The sequence below is a fragment of the Euprymna scolopes genome, chromosome 2, assembly GCF_053919585.1.
Source record: "Euprymna scolopes isolate OS-2025 chromosome 2, ASM5391958v1, whole genome shotgun sequence".
NCBI lineage: Eukaryota > Metazoa > Mollusca > Cephalopoda > Sepiida > Sepiolidae > Euprymna > Euprymna scolopes.
Genome location: NC_136483.1, coordinates 145,543,178 through 145,566,036, shown reverse-complemented (window position 1 = coordinate 145,566,036; position 22,859 = coordinate 145,543,178). Strand labels below are relative to the sequence as shown.

Sequence of the window (22,859 nt, the reverse complement as noted above, 5' to 3'; positions counted from 1 at the left end):
AAAATATAAAAAAACTCGTAATTTCTCTTTTAAAGGTGGGTTGTTTATTTTGTTTATGGATTATACTTCCAAAATAAACTATTAAAAGTTGTATAAAAAGTAATAGAAATATTTAAAAAAAAATAGTAATGAAATTAATTGAATTTTACGAGTTCAGTATTTTTCAATTTTTAAACTTTAAAAATCTATCAAAATTTTTCTAGTAATTCTATTTTTATGATATTTTCAGGGTCAATGTGAAATTTTATGCTCTTTCCAATAAACCGAATATAATATTTTAGACAAACGTTTTTTTTTAATTTACGCCCCCCCCATTTTCAAATGTCTATTAAAAAGTAAATAATTTATGTACCAGAGTTTTATATATCACAAATTGAAGATAAAAGATCAATAAATAATATATTCAAATTTAAAACAAAAGAAGTAGTGTTTTTTAGAAATTTACCTGTAAAGTCCGAAGTTTAAAACCTTTTTTTTTTTTTAAAAAAACACGTTTTTTTTTTGTTTTTTTTTTGTTTTTTTAATGAAACCTTGGTCCTTGCTCCTTTAATTGAAAAAAAAAAAATAGGGCTTGAATTACATTTTTCGAGTAGTTATAAGCTTCGAAAGATAGCGGGTGGAATTATTCAATAGTTTTCATGAAATTTCTGACACTGCTACCGCAACTCCAATGTTTTTTTGTTTTTTTAGCCAAACGTTATTTTCACTGATTTTCGTCCAAAAATATTTTCTTCTAATATATTTTTTGATACTAGTGCACTTATTGATCCGTGCTGAAATAATAACGTTATTAGTTAAAAAGCCGTTCTTAACATGGGGAGGGGGAGGGTGTTTTGTAGCTATTCTATACTTCAACCTTACAATTGAATAAAAAACATATCAAAACTTTAATTAAACTTGGAAATACGATTTAAAAAATAGCGCGGATCAGTAAGTGCACTAGCACCATTTTTTTTTTTACTTGATCGTTTTTCGTAATTTTTGGATATATTTATTACTATAACATGACAATTAAGTTTGACTTGAAATTCGATACTAAAAAGTTGGAATTTCGTTATTATAGTGCAGTTGCACCAATAAAAACACTACTTATGATCATTGTTACTAACTGAAATGTAAAAAACCCGGTATATCAGGCGGGAAAAGAAATCTCTACAAAATCGCTAGACTTTTAACTTTTGTCGTCTGAAAGTTTCAATAACCGCTAATTCGAAACAAAAAAGTCTCCAAAAAAGAAAAATACCGTATTTTAACTTCTTATCCTACATAAAAAAATATCTATTCTGGAATAATATGGAAACGGTTAGCCCCCAAGAAGGCTTTCACATTTCATCAGCTAGTTTTACCGGTGTTACCTGTTTTGCAAGAAACAAATAAAATCAGTGTTTATAATAAAAGTTAAATTGAAATATTTGAAATTAAACATTACAATAATGGTGTACCAAAGTATAAAACATTGCCGAATAAATTCTCCATAAATATCGTATGAATTAATATTTGCAAAATAAAAAATTAAAAAAAAATCCGCAAAAAAATAGGCACCAAGTTTATTTATAGATTCTTTAACCATTTTGAAAGGGGGGTTGAGGAGAATAGGTAAAAATGGCACAAATGTATAAATGGGGAAAATAGCACATGATGAAAATCTTTGAGAATATATATAGAGGGAAAACATTAAGTTTGTCAATTTAAAAAATAATTTATATCTATATTTAAAAGCAGATGAGAACCCTTAGATATATCCCCTTCCAAAAAATGAGATTCTGCTTTTTTAGGCGATTACATATGAATATTTCGAAAAAAATATTTTAGAATTTAAAGTGGAGGATCATTTTTTTCATATAAATTTATTAAAATGATCCCTCATTTCTAGGACATTCTAACTTTTTGGGAAACGTAACTAATCATTAATAGATGTCTAACCCTAAGTCTGACTTGCAATGTCGTAAAACCACACAAAATCCCCTTAAAAAGTAAAACAAGCAGAATTAAAAAAAAAAAAAAAAATGCTCAACAACCTTGAATCCTAAACCGTTATAAAGCCTTAGAAATAAGGATGTTATATAACATTCAATTGGGCAGCACTTTTCATGCCCACCACTTTTCACAGTAATATTTTTGTCTACTCTGAATATTTTAAAAATGAAAAGAAAATATGATTTAAATATTTGCCAATTTTACAGTATCTTGTGGGAGCCTTTTCTAGTCTCACACAAAAACACACGTTCACATCACGAGCCATATTTCTTGTCATACATACGCACACACAAACATATGCGCACATGTACACACAAGTAGATATATTAACGTTCGTGTACATACACTCACATTCACGTGTATACACTCACACACGCTAACATACACACATGTACTTACATATGCGCACACGTACACACACAAGGACAACTTCACTTCCCCTTTCAAAGGAAACCCACACATGAACAAAAGACCACCGGAAACAATTATAAAAGCAAGAGCAATAAGCAGCATCTCCCTTTTTCAGACCAGCTCTCGAGCTGAGAGGTTCGGCGAACCAGCCGCCTCCCGAAAAGGAGGCGCGCGCTCGCACGTGTCACGTCCCCTGCTACTATGTATGGGGCACGAGCTAACAGACAGTATGTACACTTTATACATTTTCTATCTCCATAGCCTGGATTGACTTTTTCTCATTCTCTCTCTATACTACAATAGACTTTCCTCCTCACCAGCTAACAGCGAGAGACGCACACCAAACTGGATTGACTTTCCCTCTTTCTCTCTCTACGACAATAGACTTTCCTTCTCACCAGTAAACAGCGAGAGGTGCACGGCAAACTAACCATGTGTAGTACCCTTTTCTTTCACTTGTTTCTTCACGAAATAAATCCTAGTTCGTTTAATTCAAGAAAGCGCATTGTTCGTTCCTTCCTCAAAGCAATTCATTTTTCCTTTCCCAATTCAAATCATTTCTCCTATTTTGTACGACTGGGGGATATGTATAATATATCCACCAGTCCACTACAATCTTTTTATTTTCGGTTTATTTGTATTATTTTTACTTTTCAAAATAAAATTAATGTTAAAGTATAATATCTGTTCTATATTATACTTTAGCTTTTCTGTCCTTGGTCAATGAAGGAGAAATCCTTTAAGATTGAGGATTAAAAAACAGATGTTGCCTCAATCCAAAATACCTCATTTTGGGGGTAGCTGGGTTTTACTACATTAAAAACCAACCTTTGCCATCGTAGGAAGGCAAGTAAAAATTTTTTACATGTGAAAAACTTTCTTTTGGTTATTAATGTTTGCTAAAAAATAAATGCAATAAACTTCGCTGAGGTATTAACATATGCTGCATCTTAGAAAATAATAAATGTTGGAAAAAGTTGTAAAAATAAATAAAATCATGAATGTTGGCTTTTGGGGAGGCAAGTAAGAACAACACAGTAATTTGTTAAAGTGTAGAATAGTTAACAGTCGAGAATTGCAAACAATAAAAAAATAAAATCAACAAATACCTGATACCAAATGCAGTAAAATTCAAGTGTCTTTTATATGCATACTAAAACTGTGTTTTAATTCTTTTTATTTCATTTCTGTAATTAATCGTTGTCATTACAACCATTAACTGGTTGCTTGTCGCTTAACCATTGTGGACTTCATTCTTGAAAAATTGTATAAAAAATCTATGACTACTACTAACTCTAAATTTGGGAGTGCAATTCGAACTTAGGGTTAGTGGTAAAATAAGTCATTTGTTTACAACTGTTGAGAAATTAAGCCTTCCTACCCGATAAGTGATAAGGGGTCATTTGTTTATTTTTTTTTATTCAGTGTATAAAAATCACTTTGAACAACATATTTTGAAATTAGAAAAAACAATTAGTTTTAGCACATTAAAAGTATAATAATAGTAGATAATTAAATTTTACTGCATTTGGTATAGGTTTTTTTGCTGCTTTTTTCTTTTTTTTACAATTTTCGACTGCTAACTTTTCTAGAACTTAAACCAAATGAACAAATACTTTTAAATTATCTAAGCACTCCTCGTAATTTAAAAGTATTAAATTAAGAGGAGTGCTTAGATCGTTTTTTAAATAACAGAGACTGGAATGCCCCTCCCTCCCTCAAAATGTACTTGGAAAAATCGATTTTAAGAATGCGTAGCGGGAAAAAATGGTAAAAAACAAAAATAGTCAATAAATAACTATTACCAAAGCAATAAATACTGCTTTTCTACCTACATGAATGAGTTTTGTTTACATTTTAAAGAATTTCAAAAGCTTTTCATTACTTTTTAATCTAAAATTGCGGGTGAGTAGGTGTCAAATATCTCCAGATTTTCTATAAAATAACCGCTAGCCGCTAGATCAAAATCTTCCCCGCTAGATTACAAACGAAATCTCCAGATCTAGCGGGGAAACCGCTAAATTGACAACACTGCTCATGATTTTCATTTATTGAAGTGCGAAATTGAAACGTACTTCCGTTTCCGGTTTAGATAACGAAATATAAACACGTGCTATTTTGAGGTTAGTCAACTTATAATCATATTCATGAAGCTGTTAAAAGAATTGTGGAATATTTCGGCCACATTTGTTTCTTTTAAGGCTTGTGTTATTGTTTTATATGCTCGTTCTGAAAACTAATGCAAGGGGTTCGTTGATGTACGGTTTTAGCGTCCCAAATTCTATGTAAATTCTATTACAATTAATTGTATTGTAGTTGTCAAATTATCTTATATAACAAATATTATATATAACAAATATTCATAAACATCAGTTTTTTTTGTTTGTTATTGTTTGTTTTATTTAACAAACTCGGGGTTTGTTCAAGTTCTGCACGTTTGTTTATGTCTGCTTGACGATGAATTCCCTGAAAAAGTCTCTTCTGAGAGAGTAAAAAACTGTGTTATTCTGAAAGCAGCCAAGTTTGTTTGCTTATTATTTTCCAATTGGCAAGTTTAATCGGTACTTGTACAGTTTAATCAAGACATTAAAAAAATGAAAATATCGAAGAAAGTTTAAATTGTACGCATCCGTTATGGAGTGAAAGTTCTCCGAAAAAAAAAAAAATTCACTCAATTTCATCAAGTAGTTTTTAATTTTGAATTTTTTTTTTTATTTTGCTGTGACCCCCCCCCCCAAAAAAAAAACACAATTTATGATACCAAGCAAAAGGTTCGATTTTTTGGGAAGAAAAGCTCGTATTAAGGATGGGGAGAGAGTCTCGGCGCTTTAAATTGAGTTATCTCCCCTGTGTAAAAAAAAAAAAATTAATTTTCCCTTAAAATCCAATGACTACTCAGTCGAGAAAAGGAAGCAATCAATGTGCACCTACCTTAAGTTGCGGAAGAATTGCCCCCCCCCTTTGCGACGTGACAGTCTGTTAACAATCTCAAGGCAGCAAAGAAAGCGGAGGTAATCAAAGAGTAGCTTTCCGGCACCAGCCACAAATGCATCTAAAAAAACACACACACACACACACATACAAAAACTTAACCACTGGAGAGAATCTCCTTTTAAATAACCAAAAGGTTATGTGATTAACTGTCACCTGACCTGGGGGGGGGGAACTTTGAGAAGGCAAGGCAATCTCTTTTGGTTAGTAAGCAAGGTAAGTGCACACCGCTTCCCCTCTCTTGAGCAATCATTAACCCCCCCCTTTTTATTTTCACACCTCATGGGCCATGAGGTTCATGGCGTTTCTAAAAATCCAAACCAAAATTTAAAAATATTAAAAGATGTCTACTTTCAGCGTGCTGTTTTTCCGCTGTAAAAAAAAAAAAAAAAACGGGTTTGTATTACTGTACACATAGATTCGAAAAAGTTGTCAAAAAAACAAATATATAACAAATAAATGTTACCAAAGGCAAGATAAGTTACTTTTTTGCCAAACTGGATATATTTTTTGTGTTTTTATTCAATGTAACATGTTTATTCGGCTCGAATAACATACAGTGTTTACTGATGTATTGGAAAATTCAAGATGGCGCCTCACTCCCTCTTTAACACCATAAGTTTGGGAAAAAGTGTTATAAATAAAAAATATATACAAAATACTATTAAAAACCCGCCGAATATATGTCAACCTATGTCACGGTAACATATATTGAGCGAGTTTTTAACAGTATTTTATCCGGTTTTTTATTTATAACACCTTTTCCCAAACTTACCATGTTAAAGAGAGAATCAGACGCCATCTTGAATGTTCCAATACATCGGTAAACACTGTATGCTTTTCGAGCTGAATAAACATGTTACATTGAATAAAAACACGAAAAATATATCCAGTTTGGTAGAAAAGTAACTTATCTTGCCTTTGATAACATTTATTTGTTATATATTTGTTTTTTGACAACTTTTTCGAATCTGTGTACAGTAATACAAACCCTAACCTTTTGTTTTCCTCGATATTTTCATTTTTTTAATGTCTTGATTAAACTGTACAAGTGCCTATTAATCATAAGGGACATTTTCAGGCCATTCACCGTGAAACCGATCTTTTTTTTTTTTTTTATCGCAAGGTCAAAGCTGCTTCAAACTTATGAAATTGCTGATGGGATCCATCTTGATTCTTACGATTAAATTGTTTACAGGTTTTAGTCGTGCATTTCTCTATTTAGATGAGTAAAATAAAACTTTTTATTCAAAATGACTCCTCATGTAATAATATCTTCTTACGATAAGAAACATTTTAATGTCTTATTTTGCTTTTATCATCAACAAACCCGATTTGGAGACATTACCGCAGAACAGCCAGCACAAAACGGAAGTAAACAGATATGAAACTTGAACAAAGCCGAAATTTTGATTTAGTCATTAACTGGGAGGGGGGGGATAAATGGTTAAAATGCGCTGGGGGGGGGGGAATAAATGGTTAAAATGCGCTTGTGAACCAACTAAAGACCAACCTTTAAAAAGTTGATTTTTAGAAATATTCAGGTCTGGTTTGAACGAATATCACATTTAAAATTGGCATCGACAAGTAGTTTTTATGATATATCGACATTTATTATCCAATGTATTCCTTGTTGTTTTAACTAGTTGCCATGTTTGTTTCACGCGTGCGGCGTGCGCATTAAAAAAACAAAATAAATCAACGTTTTAAAGGTCTTTAGTTGGTATTCTAGCACACATTGGCCAAAAAGTTGATAAGAAAACAGTAAATTTTTCTTTACTTTCAACTAGTGTTGGGACGATTCCTAAATTTCGATTCTGATTCTTGTGGAATTGTTGTTTTGAAATATACCATTATATAATCAAAAGTTTTTGTGTAGCGAAAAAGGTGAAATACAATTCGAAAACGATTTGATTTTTTTTGTAAAATTTCTTTCATTGAAGACAAAAGTCAAAACAAATATTTTAACCATGAATTAAACATGCACCATGAAATTAATAACAATCAATTTCAGGAGTTATTTTATATATTAAAAAATATAAAGAAAAAGTAAGTCATGATTAATTCAACAAAAATACAATAACATCAAATTTCAAGGGGAATAACATGTTTTGTTTATCTTTTGATATTCATTTTTTTGTTTTATTTTTAATTTTTTTTTAAATTACATTTTCACCCCAAACAAGGCACGTTGCCACTTTGATGTAGGGGGATACTATCAGGGATATAAGCTACAGGGGTACTATGTAGGGAGTTGGGCAGCAAGATGTCGGTTCACGTAACACTTGAACTTCTACATGTCAGTACAATTGGGGAAGCAGGGACCCGGAAGGGAATTCCAAAGTCTAGCGGTTCTGGGGAAGAAACTACTGGAGTGGAAGGCTATTTTACATCTAGGGATCTCTACTGTGAAGGGGTGGGATTTAGCTGCTTGTCGGGGTTATTTACGTCAAGGGGTTACAAGTGCTTGCAGTTTGTCAGAGCAAGCACCATTAAAGTACTTGTAGAACAGGTAGAGGGATAAACATTTTGTCGATGGGACAGAGGCTGAAGTTTAGAAGACAGTTCAGGACCTATCAGATTGGCGACTCTCTTTTGAACCTTGTCTAGGAGCGAGAGACTAGTAGCAGATGCACTAGCCCAAATATGACAACAATACTCCATACATGGGTGAATGGTGGCCTTAGAGGTACAGGATACTTTTGGGTGTTTGTAGCTTTCTAGCACGGTAGAGAGAACTTACCTTCTTCGCAGCGGTCCTGGCAATACTTGTTCCAACTCATGTTTCCTGTGAACGTTAGGCCGAGAAGTTTAAAGGATGTACTTTCAGATAAAGTTTTTGGCCATTGCTATTGGTCGTAGAGAAGCCTTCTTGAAGGAAACAAATTTAGTCTTGGCAGCATTGAATGTGACCACCCATTTTTGTCCCCATTCCACTACAGATTGGAGGTCATCCTCTAGTGTTTCTGCCATTTCTTTAGATATGAATTCATTTGTTTTCCTGTCATATCTATCATAGAGCGTGGTGTCATCAGCATATATACCCATCTCACAGACAATTTTATCAGGGAGGTTATTTATGAATATTAGGAATAATAGAGGTCCAAGGATAGACCATTGAGGCACTCCACTTATTTTCTCTTTATTTTCGATAACTCTTTAAACTTTAACATTTTTTTTTTTGGCAGCTTCAATCGCTAACTGATTTTTATTCCACTTTTAATGAAATTTAAAAATAAATAAATCTTTGATTAAATTTTTAGCCTTTTATATTCAATTGTCTCAAATTATTCCTATTTATTTATTTGACTTTTTAAAAAATATTTTTAACAATAATGTTATTTTTTAAATCTAAATAAATTGGTTTATTTCTATATTTATTTTTATTATATAATTTTATACTTATCGTCCTTTAATGTTTATTTGGTACTGATGCACTTATTGATCCGTGCTGAAATAATGTTATTATTTAAAAAGCCATTCTTAACATGGGGAGGGGAGGGTGTTTTGTACCTATTCTGTACTTTAACCTTACAATTGAATAAAAAAAACATATAAAACATTAATTAAACTTGGAAATATGATTTAAAAAAATAGCGTGGATCAGTAACTGCATTAGAACTGCACGCCTGTGGAACTCTGTTCCGTCTGCCTGCTTCCCACCTGACTACAACTTGGATTTATTCAAGTCCAATGTTAACAAATTCTTAATGAACCGCCCCCTTAAGTAAACACTTCATCAAATCTCCACACTAGCATACTGTACTTGCAATAACCCTTATCCCTGAGTGGCTTCCGGGCCTTGATAAGTGGTGTCCACCGTGTAAAAAAAAAAAAAAAAAAAAAAAAGCACCGTTTATTTTTATTTAATGTCTTTATTTATCTTTTTATTTTGATATAAAAAAGTAAATTTTTGGTAATTGTTTATTTCTATTGTTAAATAAAAGTCATTTATTGAACTTTCGAAATCACCTCCACTTTAATGCTGTTTCTGATAACCTTTTTATGTATTTTATTAGGGGTTGGGAAAAATTTATCTATGCTTACATTATGACTGTGATAGCAGGCATCGGTGAATGTCGACCAAGCCCCTATAGTCCTTTAGTTGAATGGATCTGAGTGACTAGTTAGTTTGTAAAGTTAGGGTTCAAAGGATTAAAAAAAAAAAAGTTAAACTTTTTTGCTTTTTTAATAAATTTTTCACATTTTTTTGTTTGTTTTTGTTGTGCAAAGAAGTTCCAAAAGAAATGTTTAATTGCTTCATTCACAGAATATTTTAATGAAATGTAAATTTCTAAAAAAAAATACATTTACCGCATTTATTTAACAGATAGCAAAATGATTGTTTTCTTTGTAGTTTTCGAAAGACCTTAAGCGGAACCATCAGTCAGCATAATATATAGTTCTAACGTTTTTGTTTTCAAAAGATCAATAACTTTTCAATTCACTAATTGAATTTCAGGCAAAGAATCCAACAAACAACTACATGAAAAAAAAATTTATAATAAATGTTTACACTAGAAATTAAAAGTTTAAAGCGGACGTTTAGTTCCTTCATCCATCCAGCATGGCAGCAGCTGAGATTGAACTCACTACACGAGTTTGTAGTCTAATTCAAATCTTGTCGGTAGCTGAATACTTGATGCTTCGCCAGGGCTATCAAGGGTATTTTTTATCGTGACGCCATCACTAGATGGGGTGCCTACTACGACTTAAGAGAATCCCATCTATCCTCGAGAGAAGGATAGACTGTGCCATTTTCTCAACCTGGTATCTTGCAGTACATGCAGCGCCTTGCCTTCCCAAATGATCACCCATCTCGTACTGACCAGGCTCAGGTTGCTTAACTTTGGTGATCTGGCAAGAACCGGTGTGTCAACGTGATTGTGCCGTATATTTGTATATATTTAGTTCCTAGTGTATTAATATTTTTCATTTGTATTCGTTTTTGTTAAAGTTTATTAATTAATGTGTTTAATTTTCATAAACTGTTTCTGCAATTTCCGGTACTAACAGTTTAGCGTCCCAAATTATTTATTGCAAAATATGCTTTTTTTTTTTTTATAGTCAATGAGAGTTATCTCCCTCAGATTAATCCATCATAAAACAGAAATGCCAATTATAGTGACGGGCAAAAATAACTGAAAAAAAAACCAAACTCCTGTGCTTCTTAAAAGAGGCTTATCTAGGCACGGCCAAAACGAAAGGACAAAGTAAGTATCTTTTTGATGAAGTCTCTCTGTAAAGGTTTACCAAAAATCAGGTAATTATCCAATCAATACGAAATTTTCACCAATTATTAAGTGAAGAATGAACTTGATAATGGTGTACTGTTTTTTCATAATCGATATTTGCCTACAACCCCCCCTCCCTTCTTTATTTGTGGGTACAAATATGCTTAAAATAATTAGTCAAAATGGAGCAAAATATTGTGGAGAGGGTGAGGATTGGAGATAAAAGAAAAAAAAAAATACAAAAACAAAAAAAAAACTGAGCATGTATCAGATTTTAAGGTTGAAAATCCAAATTTTGAATGTTTTATTCATCTTTTGTGTTTTGAAGTGTGAAATTCGTTAAATATGTCAATAATAATTATCTTTCAGATTAGCAAAAAAAAAAAAAAAAAATTATATTTTCATTATTTTTGCGAAAAACATTACTTTTAAATCTTTGAAAAATAAATAAATAATTTTCTTTTAGTGAGCCCAATATTGCTAATATACCATTAAATAGGAAATGTTTTGAAGAATCAATACCAAAAAAGAAAAAAATTGATAAAGAATTGCACATTTTGCTAAAAATATGATAATTTCTTTCGATAATTTCTTGTTTATTTACCTATGGTGGGTGGACCAAGCATGATACTAGATGCAAGAGTTGTTTTTAACACATATGACGCTTAGCATTCCCAAAATATCACCCGTCTGGTACTGGTCAGTCTCATCGTTGCTTAACTTCGGGTGTTATGTAGGCAACAAATATATATATAGTGAATGAATGACAAAAGTCTATATTCCAAAGTTCATGATGTTGACCATAACGATCAGTTCTGACATATCTGGAGGCCATACTAAGAATAAAATAAAAATTACTTCAAAACCAATTCATGACTGACAGAACGAAAACAATCTACCACCAATGAATAAAAAAAATAATTGAAGTTCCGTAAAAATTCACCGTGTTTGAAAAAATGTGCCTACAGAAGCTCAAACATTACATTGGCAATTTTCCAAGCCATGAATTAGGTTTAGTCCAGTGGTTCCCAACCTATTTTGGGCCATGCCCCACCTAGGCATTTCTAAAATCCTGATGCCTCCCCTACTACTACTACTACGTGCATATGTATATATATATATATATATATACACATACACACACATGCATACAGAAGCAGCAGCAGCTGTAGTAGTAGCAGAACTACTACTACTACTATTTCTACTACTTACATTATATATATATATATATATATATATATATATATATATATATATATCGCACACACATACACGGCCGGACGCTCCCCTTAATACAAAGATTCACTATGGAACAATTCACTGTTGTTGTTGTTGTTGTTGTTAATAATAATAATAATAATAATAATAATAATAATAATAATTTATTATTATTATTATTATTATATTTTTTTTTTTTTTTTTTTTTAATAATAAAAAAAAAATAACTCGTTCTCAAATTGCCCTAGAGTCTTTGGTATAGTAAACCCAAGGTGCACGTCCTGCCCATGCCCCACCAAAATATTGCCGCGCCCCACATTGGGAATGACTGGTTTAGTCTTTTAAAATTATTATTTATCAAAGGGAAACAATTCATTCTCATTCCACCTGAGTTGTCTCCCTTAGATAAATATTAAAAAAAAAAAATCTTTTTATATCACAAAATTAAATCTTTTCAAGTGTTTGTATAAAATATTTAAAAAAAAATGATTTTTACTTTCATTTTTTTTTTTTAAAGGTATCATCTAAAAATGAGAGATCCAGTGAAATGTGAAATATGCTCAGAGGAAATCAGCAAATATAAATGTCCAAAATGTTTGATCAAGTAGTAAGTTTTTAAAAAAAATTTATTTTATCGTTTGAAAACAAAATGGGGTGAAGTACAGAATAGTTAACAGTAGTATTCGTATGCTAAAAAAAGATAATAAATAAAAACAACAAATAATTTAAAGCAAATGCAGAAGAATTAATTTCACTACTAATCTGTGTACTTTTAATGTGCAGAAATTGTATAAATTTTTATTTAAAAAATGCCATCTTGTCAGTACACAAAAAACAAGGTGAGAATGGAGATGAGTCGTTTAACTTAAGCGATTATATGTGGTTTTACTTTAATTTTGTTTGGGGGGGGGGTGGCTCTCAAACTTAGATTTAGTGGTAGGATAACTAATTACAAATATGTTTTTTACTATCTTTTCCAGCATAATGTTAACTGAAGTTAAAAGAACGTCACCACCAAACTACCATTTTGCTTTTCGTGTGATATTCATATCAAGTATACAAGGCAGCAGAAAATTTAATTCTACTGCATTTGCTATAACTTTGTTGTTTTTATTTTTTGTTTAAGAGTTCTAGACTGTTAACTATTCTGGACCTTTACAAAAAAAAAAAATGATATTTCTTCTCTCTGTTACTTTTGCTATGCATACTTTATATTTAGCTTTTACATTTTGGAATGATTTGGCATATTTACTGATCCAAACAACTTCCGGTTGTCTCTCTCTTTTTTTTTTTTTTTTTTAAAATTTTAATTTTCTCATCAGTTTGTTCAATTTGGGGATGGGGCATCCTACCGAATGCCAAGCATTCACCCGCTAACTCAGATATTCCAACCGATAGATCTTTTTAAGATTCTTACTATTCCTTTAAGTGCAATTGTTCAAATATCTTGCACTTGGTTTACCGGGTATATTTGCCAGGCAGTTTTTGAAATTCTTTTTCATGATTCGGTTGTTCCTATAATAACTAGAATGCTAGAGATCTTCCTAAGATTCCAATTTCTTTTCATGTCATACATAAAACCTTGGCATTTCGTTATCTTTTCATTCTCAGCTCTGTTTAACCCAGCATCATTGGAGACACTACTACTAAGGTTGCTTCTTCCTTCTTGTCCCATATCACTGTTAGGTTTTATGACTGTTGTCTAGGTACGTAGCTGTAGAGGTTGCATAGTACTAGTGGATGGTGTATGACTTATTTCCAACTGTTCTTTATGGCAGGACTTGCTGCTGTGCCAAGCTTTCTTTGTCTCGGAAGATAATAGGAAAACTATTGGTTAACATGAAACATTTGAAGTTTTATAGGTTTGAGATTTTGAAAGGCTATGAGTACCGACTTAATTGAAAAAAAAATGTCTGGAATCGAGACTATAATAGACATAAAACTGTACTTACAGTAAATAAGTCATGTGGTCAACATATGACACACAGTAGCCCCCCCCCAAAAAAAAAAGGAAATTGTAATTTTTTAGGTGATTATATGGCAAAAACCTGAAAAAAATTGTCAGAAAGAAAAAACTAACAATTATTTTTAATTGCTAACTCTTTATTAAAAAATAAAATTACATAATTCATATTATTTGGATTCTTCGGACTACTGTTCTCTTTTGTAGTGTTATTTTTCACAACGTTTCGGCCGATGTAACCTCCAACCTTCCTCATATGTATCTTGTTGAACTCGGGAATCATTCTCTGATAGCTGCACAGAACTTTGAATGGAACCGTTTATTTAATCTACGGGGGTAGTATGCTCTCGTTTGTCAGCCATGACTAGAAATCCTAAGTAATTTCACAATTGTATTTTGAGTGTCGTCCGCACTGAGGATTGAATCTTCAACCTCCGGAAGAATGTAACTTACAACTGAATTTTTACATGAAAGATGAGAACAATAGTTAGAAGAATCCAAATAATATGAATAATCAATCCTCCTCTCAAAACTTCAGAAACATAAAAATAAGACATTTTTTTATATTAAGGAATAAGTTTGATTAATGTCTTTATCTACTGTTCTAATTTTATATATACTTATTAATTTTTATATATACTTATTAATTTTTATATATACTTATTAATTTTTCAGTTGTTCAGTGGCCTGCTACAAAACACATTCTTCTGATCCAGGTAAAACTATTTCTTTAGATTTTTTTCCCCCCTTTATATAATTTTTGCTTTGTCAATCTTCTCAGCCTGACACTCACACGTAACATGAATTGGAACAAATACATAGAAGATATTGCCAAGAAAGTGGGATATCTTTGCTAGACAAATATTCACACCTGACAATGTCCTATATCTTTACAAAGCCACCATTCACCCATGCATTATCGCCAAATATAGACTGCTGCATCAACCACTACTCTCTCTATTGGACAAGGTCTGAAAAAAGTTTCCAAACTGATAGGCACCGCACTGTCAACCAAGCTCCAACCTGTGTTCCATCACTGCAATGTTGCATCCCTGTGCTTGTTTTATGGATACTTTAATAGGATGTGCTCCATTAAATTTATAGTGCTTCCTCAATGACGAACCTGAATAGCAGCAAAATCCCACACCTTCACTATCGATGTCCCTGCCCTGGATGTCAGAGAGCCTACCCTGAAAGTTTCTTCCTTTGAATTGCTAGACTTTGGAATTCCTTCCCTGTATCCTGCTTCACTGTACTAATATGCAAAAATTTAAGTGTAAAGTGAACAGACATCTCGCTGGTCAACTCCCTATTTAGAGTCTCCCTATAGGCATGGTCCCTAATTCACAGTAGCCTGTTACGTCTTAGTAGCAACTGTTATGAGTAAAAAGAAAAATAATGACTTTAAGAAATGAAACGATACAAAAAATCAATGTAGATCCATTTCATTTATTCAAAATCTAAGTAATGTCACCAAATAATTGTGTTAGATATTGAATGTTGGTTGTGTCAACTAGTTTTAAATAATGGTTAGTTTTCATGCTGGTGTACTTCGAATCATTTAGGAACACACTGTCTGGCATAGTTAAAAGGTTGGATTAGTCAAAATGTGTCTTCCTCTGTGCGATTGGGATTGACTAGTCATATCATAACTTAGTTCTGGATTTGCGAAAGTGGCCTGTGTTTGCTCATATGAATGCTGGCTAAACGACCACCACCACCCAGAGACAAAGCCTGGTAATTGCAAAATGATGTCATGCATAATAGGCAAAGCAAGCAGTCAAGCAGTAAGACTGTCGATAATGAATGGCAGCTTTTTGAAAGAAGGATGGAAAAACTTTTTAAATATATTGAAAAAAAGAAGACTAAAACACAATTTATACTTAAATTTAACTTTATTCAATATTAATTAAAAAAACAGAAAAACAAATTAAAAAAGTTGTGTTATCTGTCTTAAAAGATAATTATTGCAGTTTATCATGGATTTCAAGGAATAAAATTTGTTTTTTTTTTTGTGTATAATTTGAAAACAATTTTTACATATTTATTAAAATAAAAACAAACAAAAAATTAAGCAATATGCAAATATATATATGTATATATTAGTGATGGGACGATTCCAATATTTTTCCAGATTCCGATACAATTATGATTCTGTACTAAATTCTCGATTCCGATACAATTACCGATTCCAATTCTTTATAAATCTCTAAATATTTAGCTATATAGTTGTGTTTTTTCTTCGATTACCACGAAAACACACTTGTTAAATGTGCAGATATTTTCTTAAAAGTAAAAATATATTTGTAGGGGACAATCTATCAATTTCAGCTTCACTGGTCGTTTAAAATCAATAAATATTTATTTTATCATTATTACCAGCAGTGGAAGATTTTTGCTTTAAACAAAATCAAATAAAAAAGACAAAAGAATCGCTTTAGCATTGGAAAATCGGTACAAATTTTTCCGATACCGATTCCGATACCTTCAAATCTTCTGATTTTTCCGATTTCCGATTCTGATTTCGATTAATTGTCCCAACACTAACTAGTATATATATATATATATATATATATATATATATATATATATATATATATATATATATATATATATATATATATATATATATATGTGTGTGTGTGTATATGTACAGCTACAGCATAATCATATGTATACATGTGTATATTTGTATGTATGGCATAATCACGTTGACACACTGGTTCTCGCCAGATCACCAAAATTAAGCAATGTTGAGCCTGGCTAGTACCAGATGGGTGACCATTTGGGAATTTTATGTGCTGTATGTGCTCTCCACATCTCGGCATTTGTTTCCAGTTATCCTGAACTTCCACATGCCACTAATATTTAACAACGCTGCTTCAGGAGAAATGCGGTTGGAGATTGCGCAACATTTGTCACAAAAATTCTGTGCATAGAAACTCTTAAAGTGGGTATCCATAGTCTGTCAGGACTGAAGAAGGTTTCAATATATTTATGTGTATATATATATATATATATATATATATATATGTATGAACAAATGATTAATAAAAGATGTTAAAAGACATCTGGAAAAAGAGTTAAAAACATATTTAATTTTAAAAAAGGAAGCACAAGATAAGTGGATAGTCCTTAATCCGCGGAGTTTCGAAGAAATACTCTCCTTCTCATCAGAGGGTAGGAATTAGCAAAATGCAGGATCGGATTTTGCATATAAAAGTATTTAATGAAACTACAAGTAAGTCACAGATCTTACTTGGTTAAAAAAAAAAAAGGGTGAGGTAAGGGGAATAGGAGGTAAAAGAAGAATGATAAAAAGATTTCACATGAATGGATAGTCCGGTGAAGGGTAAAAAATCCAAGAATGGTAAAATCCAAAACGGTCGAATTTAAAATTTCCAATCCAATGGGTAAATTCCAAATTTTTTAATATAATAGACGCTCCATTTCATAAACTTAGTCATTTATTTGTTCTTCTGACCAGTTTTCTTAATTTAATTCTGGGACTTTCACGTGCATATCTAAGTTGATCTAATTATTAACGCTAATTTTTGCGCTTTTTGTCTGGGTCAGTTTGACCTTGCTTTTCAAATTTAAACTTTCACCGCTTTTCGTTTTTTTTTTTTTTTTTTTTTTAAATTTAAAAAAATTTTTTTTTTAAAACCTTAATTTACTTGATTCCTCCAGCCTTGAAGGACGTGTTTTAAATATTCTCTCCAGTGCTTTTCCTTTTAATGATTTGGAATTCATTCCATTTGCGCTTTTTTTTCCAAGGAACTCTGCCTTTTGGATCATTTTGGACTGAAAGGCAGTCTAATCTAAGGGAAATAACCCTGAAAGAAAATTTGGAGTAGAGTCCTGTAAGTAGTTACTTTGACCAAACTCTGGCAAGTTTCTAGCAACTCCTGCACTTGGAACAATCTTCAGTCGTCCTGACTATATCTTGCCATTGGATCCAGATTGTTTTCCAAGTGAGAAAGTGTGGACAATGCTGCACAAATTCTCTTCACTTATATATTTTGTCAACATTACAGTGCCAACATTTCAACCTAATAATTTTAATATTGAGCACTATTAGATTGGATAGATACCAACTTTTTAATAAGCATTAAATTTATAGTGTTGATAACATAGTACACCAATAATAAATAAAAATTGGCTAATCAATCAGTTTGATATGTCAGCTTAAATGCTATTTATGTCCAACTTTTAAAATCTTGCAAGATAAGTTTATATGTTAGATTTTGCTTTGTCATGGTCTAATTTTCTTTTTATTCTTTTTTCTTCCTTTGTCAGAGACGTGCAAATTACACAGGAAAAGAAATGTTCCTGAAATTGAACCGACAAAATCAACGGAAAACAGAACTGGGAACGGTATTATAAATTGCCTTTTTCTTTTTAACAATTTTACTTGGTCTCAAGATTTTATTTTAAATATGTATACACCTTCTGTGAAAAGAATTATGAAAACCAATTATACTTTGCCAGTGTTTGCACTAAAATTTATATTTTATAAAATAACTAGCGAGGGTACCCGGCGTTCGCCGGGTGTGGGGCGGTAACTCAAAACAAAATGCAAAATAAAGAATAAGCGAATGATGTTAAAAAACAAAAAAAAAACAATAAAACAATGCCCATGATGCAAAATACAGAATAAGCAAATGATGTTAAAAAACAAAAAAAAACAAAAAAACAATGCCTCTGATGCAAAATACAGAATAAGCGAATGATGTTAAAAAAAACAAAAAAACAATAAAACAATGCCCATGATGCAAAATAAAGAATGAGTGAACGATGTTAAAACTTCTTGAAAAAATCGGAAAAACAAAAACAACAAACATGATGGAAAAAAAAAATAAACAAACAAAAATTGTATAAATAACCCTGTTTCAATATAAAAACTTTAAAAATCGAACAAAAAGTATCTGACATCTCGGTTCAAATGTGCAATTTTCAGATAACAATATTTAAATTCAAAAAAGAACGTTTTTTGTGCATGCATGTATGGCTAAATTGTCATGAAGGAACGATTTTTTGCTACCCCTCCTTGTAGAAAAGTTGAGGGTGAAGGAGTTAATATTTTTAGCCAATTTTTTGATATTTGTTGTCTGAAGGGTCGAGCTTCAAAATGCTACCGATCTTGTGAAAATCCGTCGCCTCTGTTGAAAGTTTTTGCATACATACATTTAAACAGATTTTTGCCCTAGACTAGCGGAGGGGGGGGGTACCCGGCGTTGCCCGGGTGTTTGGAGGTAAATCAAAACTCTGTGGGGTGGTTAAAATAAAAAAAAAAAGTTTTGGTAGGTGAGTATGAGGATCGAACTCGAACCCTTGAGGCGAAGTTGGAAATTAAAGTGTGAAAAAAAAAAAAGTGTGACGTTAACCATTGCACCACCGCGAGATACTAACGGAAACACGTTTGAATTTATTTAATTATTTAGATTTGGCAGGTGCACGTTTTAATGACTTAATGAGGTCAACTTTGACTGCGGGGTATTTCATTTACTGTGAGAATGCTTTTTTTTTTATTTTCCCAAAATGTTGGGGAGGGGGGGAGGACCAGCTCCCCTTGTCCAAATTGAATAGCAATTGTCTGATGTAAGGAAAATATTTCCACATTGATCAAAGCTGATTGCTTTCGGACATTTCCGGCGATAGCTGGAAAATACAGCCAGACTGATTGTTACTTTTATTATACTACAAAGACTAATCCACATGCGGCGAGCGACAAATGTTGAATATTTATCTTCCCAAAGTCGAGCAAATTAAATAGACAGGCGAGCTCCGTTGTTAACTCAGAGATATTACGATTTATATGTGATATAAAAAGTCTTAAGAAGTTGCGAGCCGACCGACTGCTTCTCTGAAAAAAGCCTTTCTAGGACATACACAAAAAGCGAACATACATACACACATTTTCGCTTTTATATATATAGACTAGCAGGGGGTACCCGGCATTGCCTGGGTATTTGAAGGTGTGTGTGTGTGTATATGTTGGGGGGGGATGAAATATACAGGTGCGAGGAAGTTAAGTAGTGTGATGTTTGACCTAGTTTTGTGCTGTAAGCCAGTTACTGTTTACCCCGCCCCATCATTCGCTTTTCGAAGACGCGGCGATGGAAAAATATCTCGAAAATAGCTGGTAAAAGTCGGACAAATTAAAGATAGCTGCAATCCCTGTTCTTAAGTTGTAGATATTACGATTTAGGCATGATATAAAAAGTTTTAAGGAGGAGCAAGGCGACCGAGAAGGCTGACGAAAAAAGCCCTCTGCGGTCATACAGAAAAACACACACACACACACACACACACACACACATTTTCGCTTTTATATATATATATATATATATATATATATATAGACTAGTGGGGGTTACCCGGCGTTGCTTGGGTGTTTGGGGGTGTGTTGGATCAAAACATGGCCGGGTGCTTGGAGGTGTAAAAGAAAAAAGTTTTAGTTGGAAGGTAGGCTTGAACCCCGAAACCTTGATGTGAAGGTGGAAACGAAATGGAAAAAAAGCCAGACACCTAACCATCTCGGCCATGAAGGGAGAGGAATTGATAAGCGTGTTAAGTTACCGTTGATAAATTGAAATTGAAAGATGCGAGGAAGTTAAGTCGCGTGATGTTTGACCTTGAAACATAACGTAAGCAATGGCTGTTCAGCAGTTAAGATTTTGTGCGGGACAGCTTTTACCGAACTTTGGGGGAACGAAAAGCAGCTCCCCCGTTTATTAGGGGAGTGTCTCGAAATGAAAGCAACTGTCTGATATGACAAGCCGACATGGACCAAACGTTTATATCGCTTTCTGGAGGCCACCGGCCATGGGCCGGGGAGGTGTCTATTCGAATCGAGTTTCGCTTTTTTTTATACTTAAAAATGAAAACAACACATGGCAATCCAAAAATGTAGAATATTTAGCTTTTCAAAGTTGGGCAAATTAAATAGACAGGCGACCCCCCCCCGTTAATTTGTAGATATTATGATTTAGACGTGATATAAAAAGTTTTAAGAAGGAGCGAGCCGACTGAGAAGGCCGACGAAAAAAGCCTTTTGCGGACATACAGAATAATACACACACACACAAACACACATTTTCGCTTTTGTATTTATAGATGCCTGAATTTATTAAATTATAAAAGAAAAAGAAAGAAATAAGAAAGAAAGAAAATGTTTCAAACTGAAGATTTAAAAAAAAATAAACAGTAACAAGAAAACAAAATGAATAAATTTATATGGGAAACGGAAAGAAAAGAAAAAAATAAGAAAATATCCCATGGAAATAGGACTTATATCGCACAGTGATCCGTTTTGTGTATTTGAAAAAATGCACACTACAGGGGATTTTTGATGACATGAAAACAGCTTATAATAATAATGCGCCATTATATGACCTGGTAAAACGGTGGCTTTGCGAATTCAAAAATGTCTGGAAATCTGTGGAAACAGCTACCAGACTTTCTACCATTGATGAGTCAAGTTGAGGCTGCCATTTTGGAGAGTCAACCAATTCGCCAAGAAGTCAAGAAATAACAGGGTCTGTGGAAACTATCATTAGGTGACTAGCAAATGGATTCCCAGGTTGCTGACGTCTTTCTAGAACTTGCACCTTTTGACTTTCACATCTTCCAAACCTTATTTAACTTGGTCAAAATGTGGAAGCCATTGTTCTTAATATAAATTCAGTATGGATGCCCTGGCAAAATTCTGGTTCGCATCTCTCTGGGACTTTTAAGGTTAAAAAAACATGCCTTTATTGAGCTCTTTTTTCATATTCCTCCAAAATTTGATCTGTATGTCTATATAGCAGTTTTTCATGTTGCTGAATTCAGATATATATGTCTTAAGGTATGAAACTGCACTGTTTGTCTATTTTCACTGGGATTCAGCATTCCCAGGAGCTCAAAAGGGGTTACAATTGGCACAAAATTGCAAAAAATGACACTTTTTTACCTCATAACTTTTGCCCCATCCATTAGATTTTTCTGAAACTTAGCGAAAATGTGAAGGCAATTTTTTTTCATATAAATTCAGTATCGCTGACCCTGGAAAAATTCTGCTTCGCATCCCTCGGGAACTTTTAAAACTAAAAAACAACCCTTTCTGGATCTCTTTTTTACATATTTCTCAAAAACTTTATATGTATGTCTGTATAGTGGTTTTCATTCTATTTAGCAGTTTTGCATGGTTCTGAACTCAAATTTAAATATGCTAAGGCCTAGAGGACTTTTGAGGCAGGGGCGGGGGTAAATGATGGACTTCGTCATTTCTTTTTTTGCATGGTGCAGAACTCAAATTTACATATGTTAAGGCCTAAAACTGCATTGTTTGTTCATTTTTACCAGGATTTGACGTCCCCTGGAGACTTTTGGGGCTAAATGGAGGGTGGGGTGGGGGGAACCAATGCTGAACTTAGTCATTTTTTTTTATGCCTCGTTCACTGTGCACTCATGGGGAACCATGCATATTTTACTTGTTAATATTTAAAATAAAAAATATTTAAAAAATACAATAAAAGAAATGTAATATTTGATACTCTGTAAAGTTGTCATTATTCACTTCTAAAGCGACCAACTTCTTGTAGTTCTCGGCTAAGGATTTTAAAATTTTACTTGATATTTTCTTCCATTCTTTTTTGTATATCGCCTTCAGATCCTGGATGTATATTAATAATATAATAAATTGATTATCTATAGTTGAGAGTGACTGAAAGATTCACGTTCTCATTCGCTATTACACCAAGATGTAGGGGAGAGTGCCACTCCTTTTCTTTGATCTTTACATTATACAGACGAATATTTAACAGATATTTAATACTATTGGAAATCCAAAAATTTTTTTTTGATCTTTGCTATGATCTCCCGGCTCATTAATGAATACTTTAACCATTATGCCATAAAGATTGGTATGTACATTGGAGCTCTTATTAGGTTGGTACAAAAACAATATCATTTTCTCACATATGTTACTTTTATATATGATTTCTGCATTAAATCATCGATATATATAGCCATGTTATATATCATTTCGAAGCACGTTTTTGGCTCTATTGAATTGTTAT

The 22,859-nt window shown here is 32.6% G+C and overlaps 1 protein-coding gene across 5 annotated transcripts in view; it reads left to right on the top strand.

Annotated features, from left to right (window-relative positions):
- The first annotated feature begins 4,360 nt into the window (after window positions 1–4,360).
- The window catches only part of LOC145297039 (zinc finger HIT domain-containing protein 3-like), a 32,283-nt gene continuing 13,784 nt past the window's right edge, over window positions 4,361–22,859 (top strand). Inside the window, exons 1-5 of one of the 5 annotated variants that reach the window (XM_080143280.1) lie at window positions 4,374–4,511; window positions 10,447–10,592; window positions 12,349–12,438; window positions 14,470–14,510; window positions 18,094–18,171. In XM_080143280.1, coding sequence (XP_079999406.1) covers window positions 12,362–12,438; window positions 14,470–14,510; window positions 18,094–18,171 — 196 coding nt within the window. In that variant the 5' untranslated portion in view covers window positions 4,374–4,511; window positions 10,447–10,592; window positions 12,349–12,361. Of the gene's footprint in view, window positions 4,512–4,554; window positions 4,674–5,168; window positions 5,596–10,446; window positions 10,593–12,348; window positions 12,439–14,469; window positions 14,511–18,093; window positions 18,172–22,859 lie in introns of those variants that run through there. The other 4 variants (XM_080143269.1, XM_080143267.1, XM_080143264.1 and 1 more) reach the window with 4 other exon arrangements.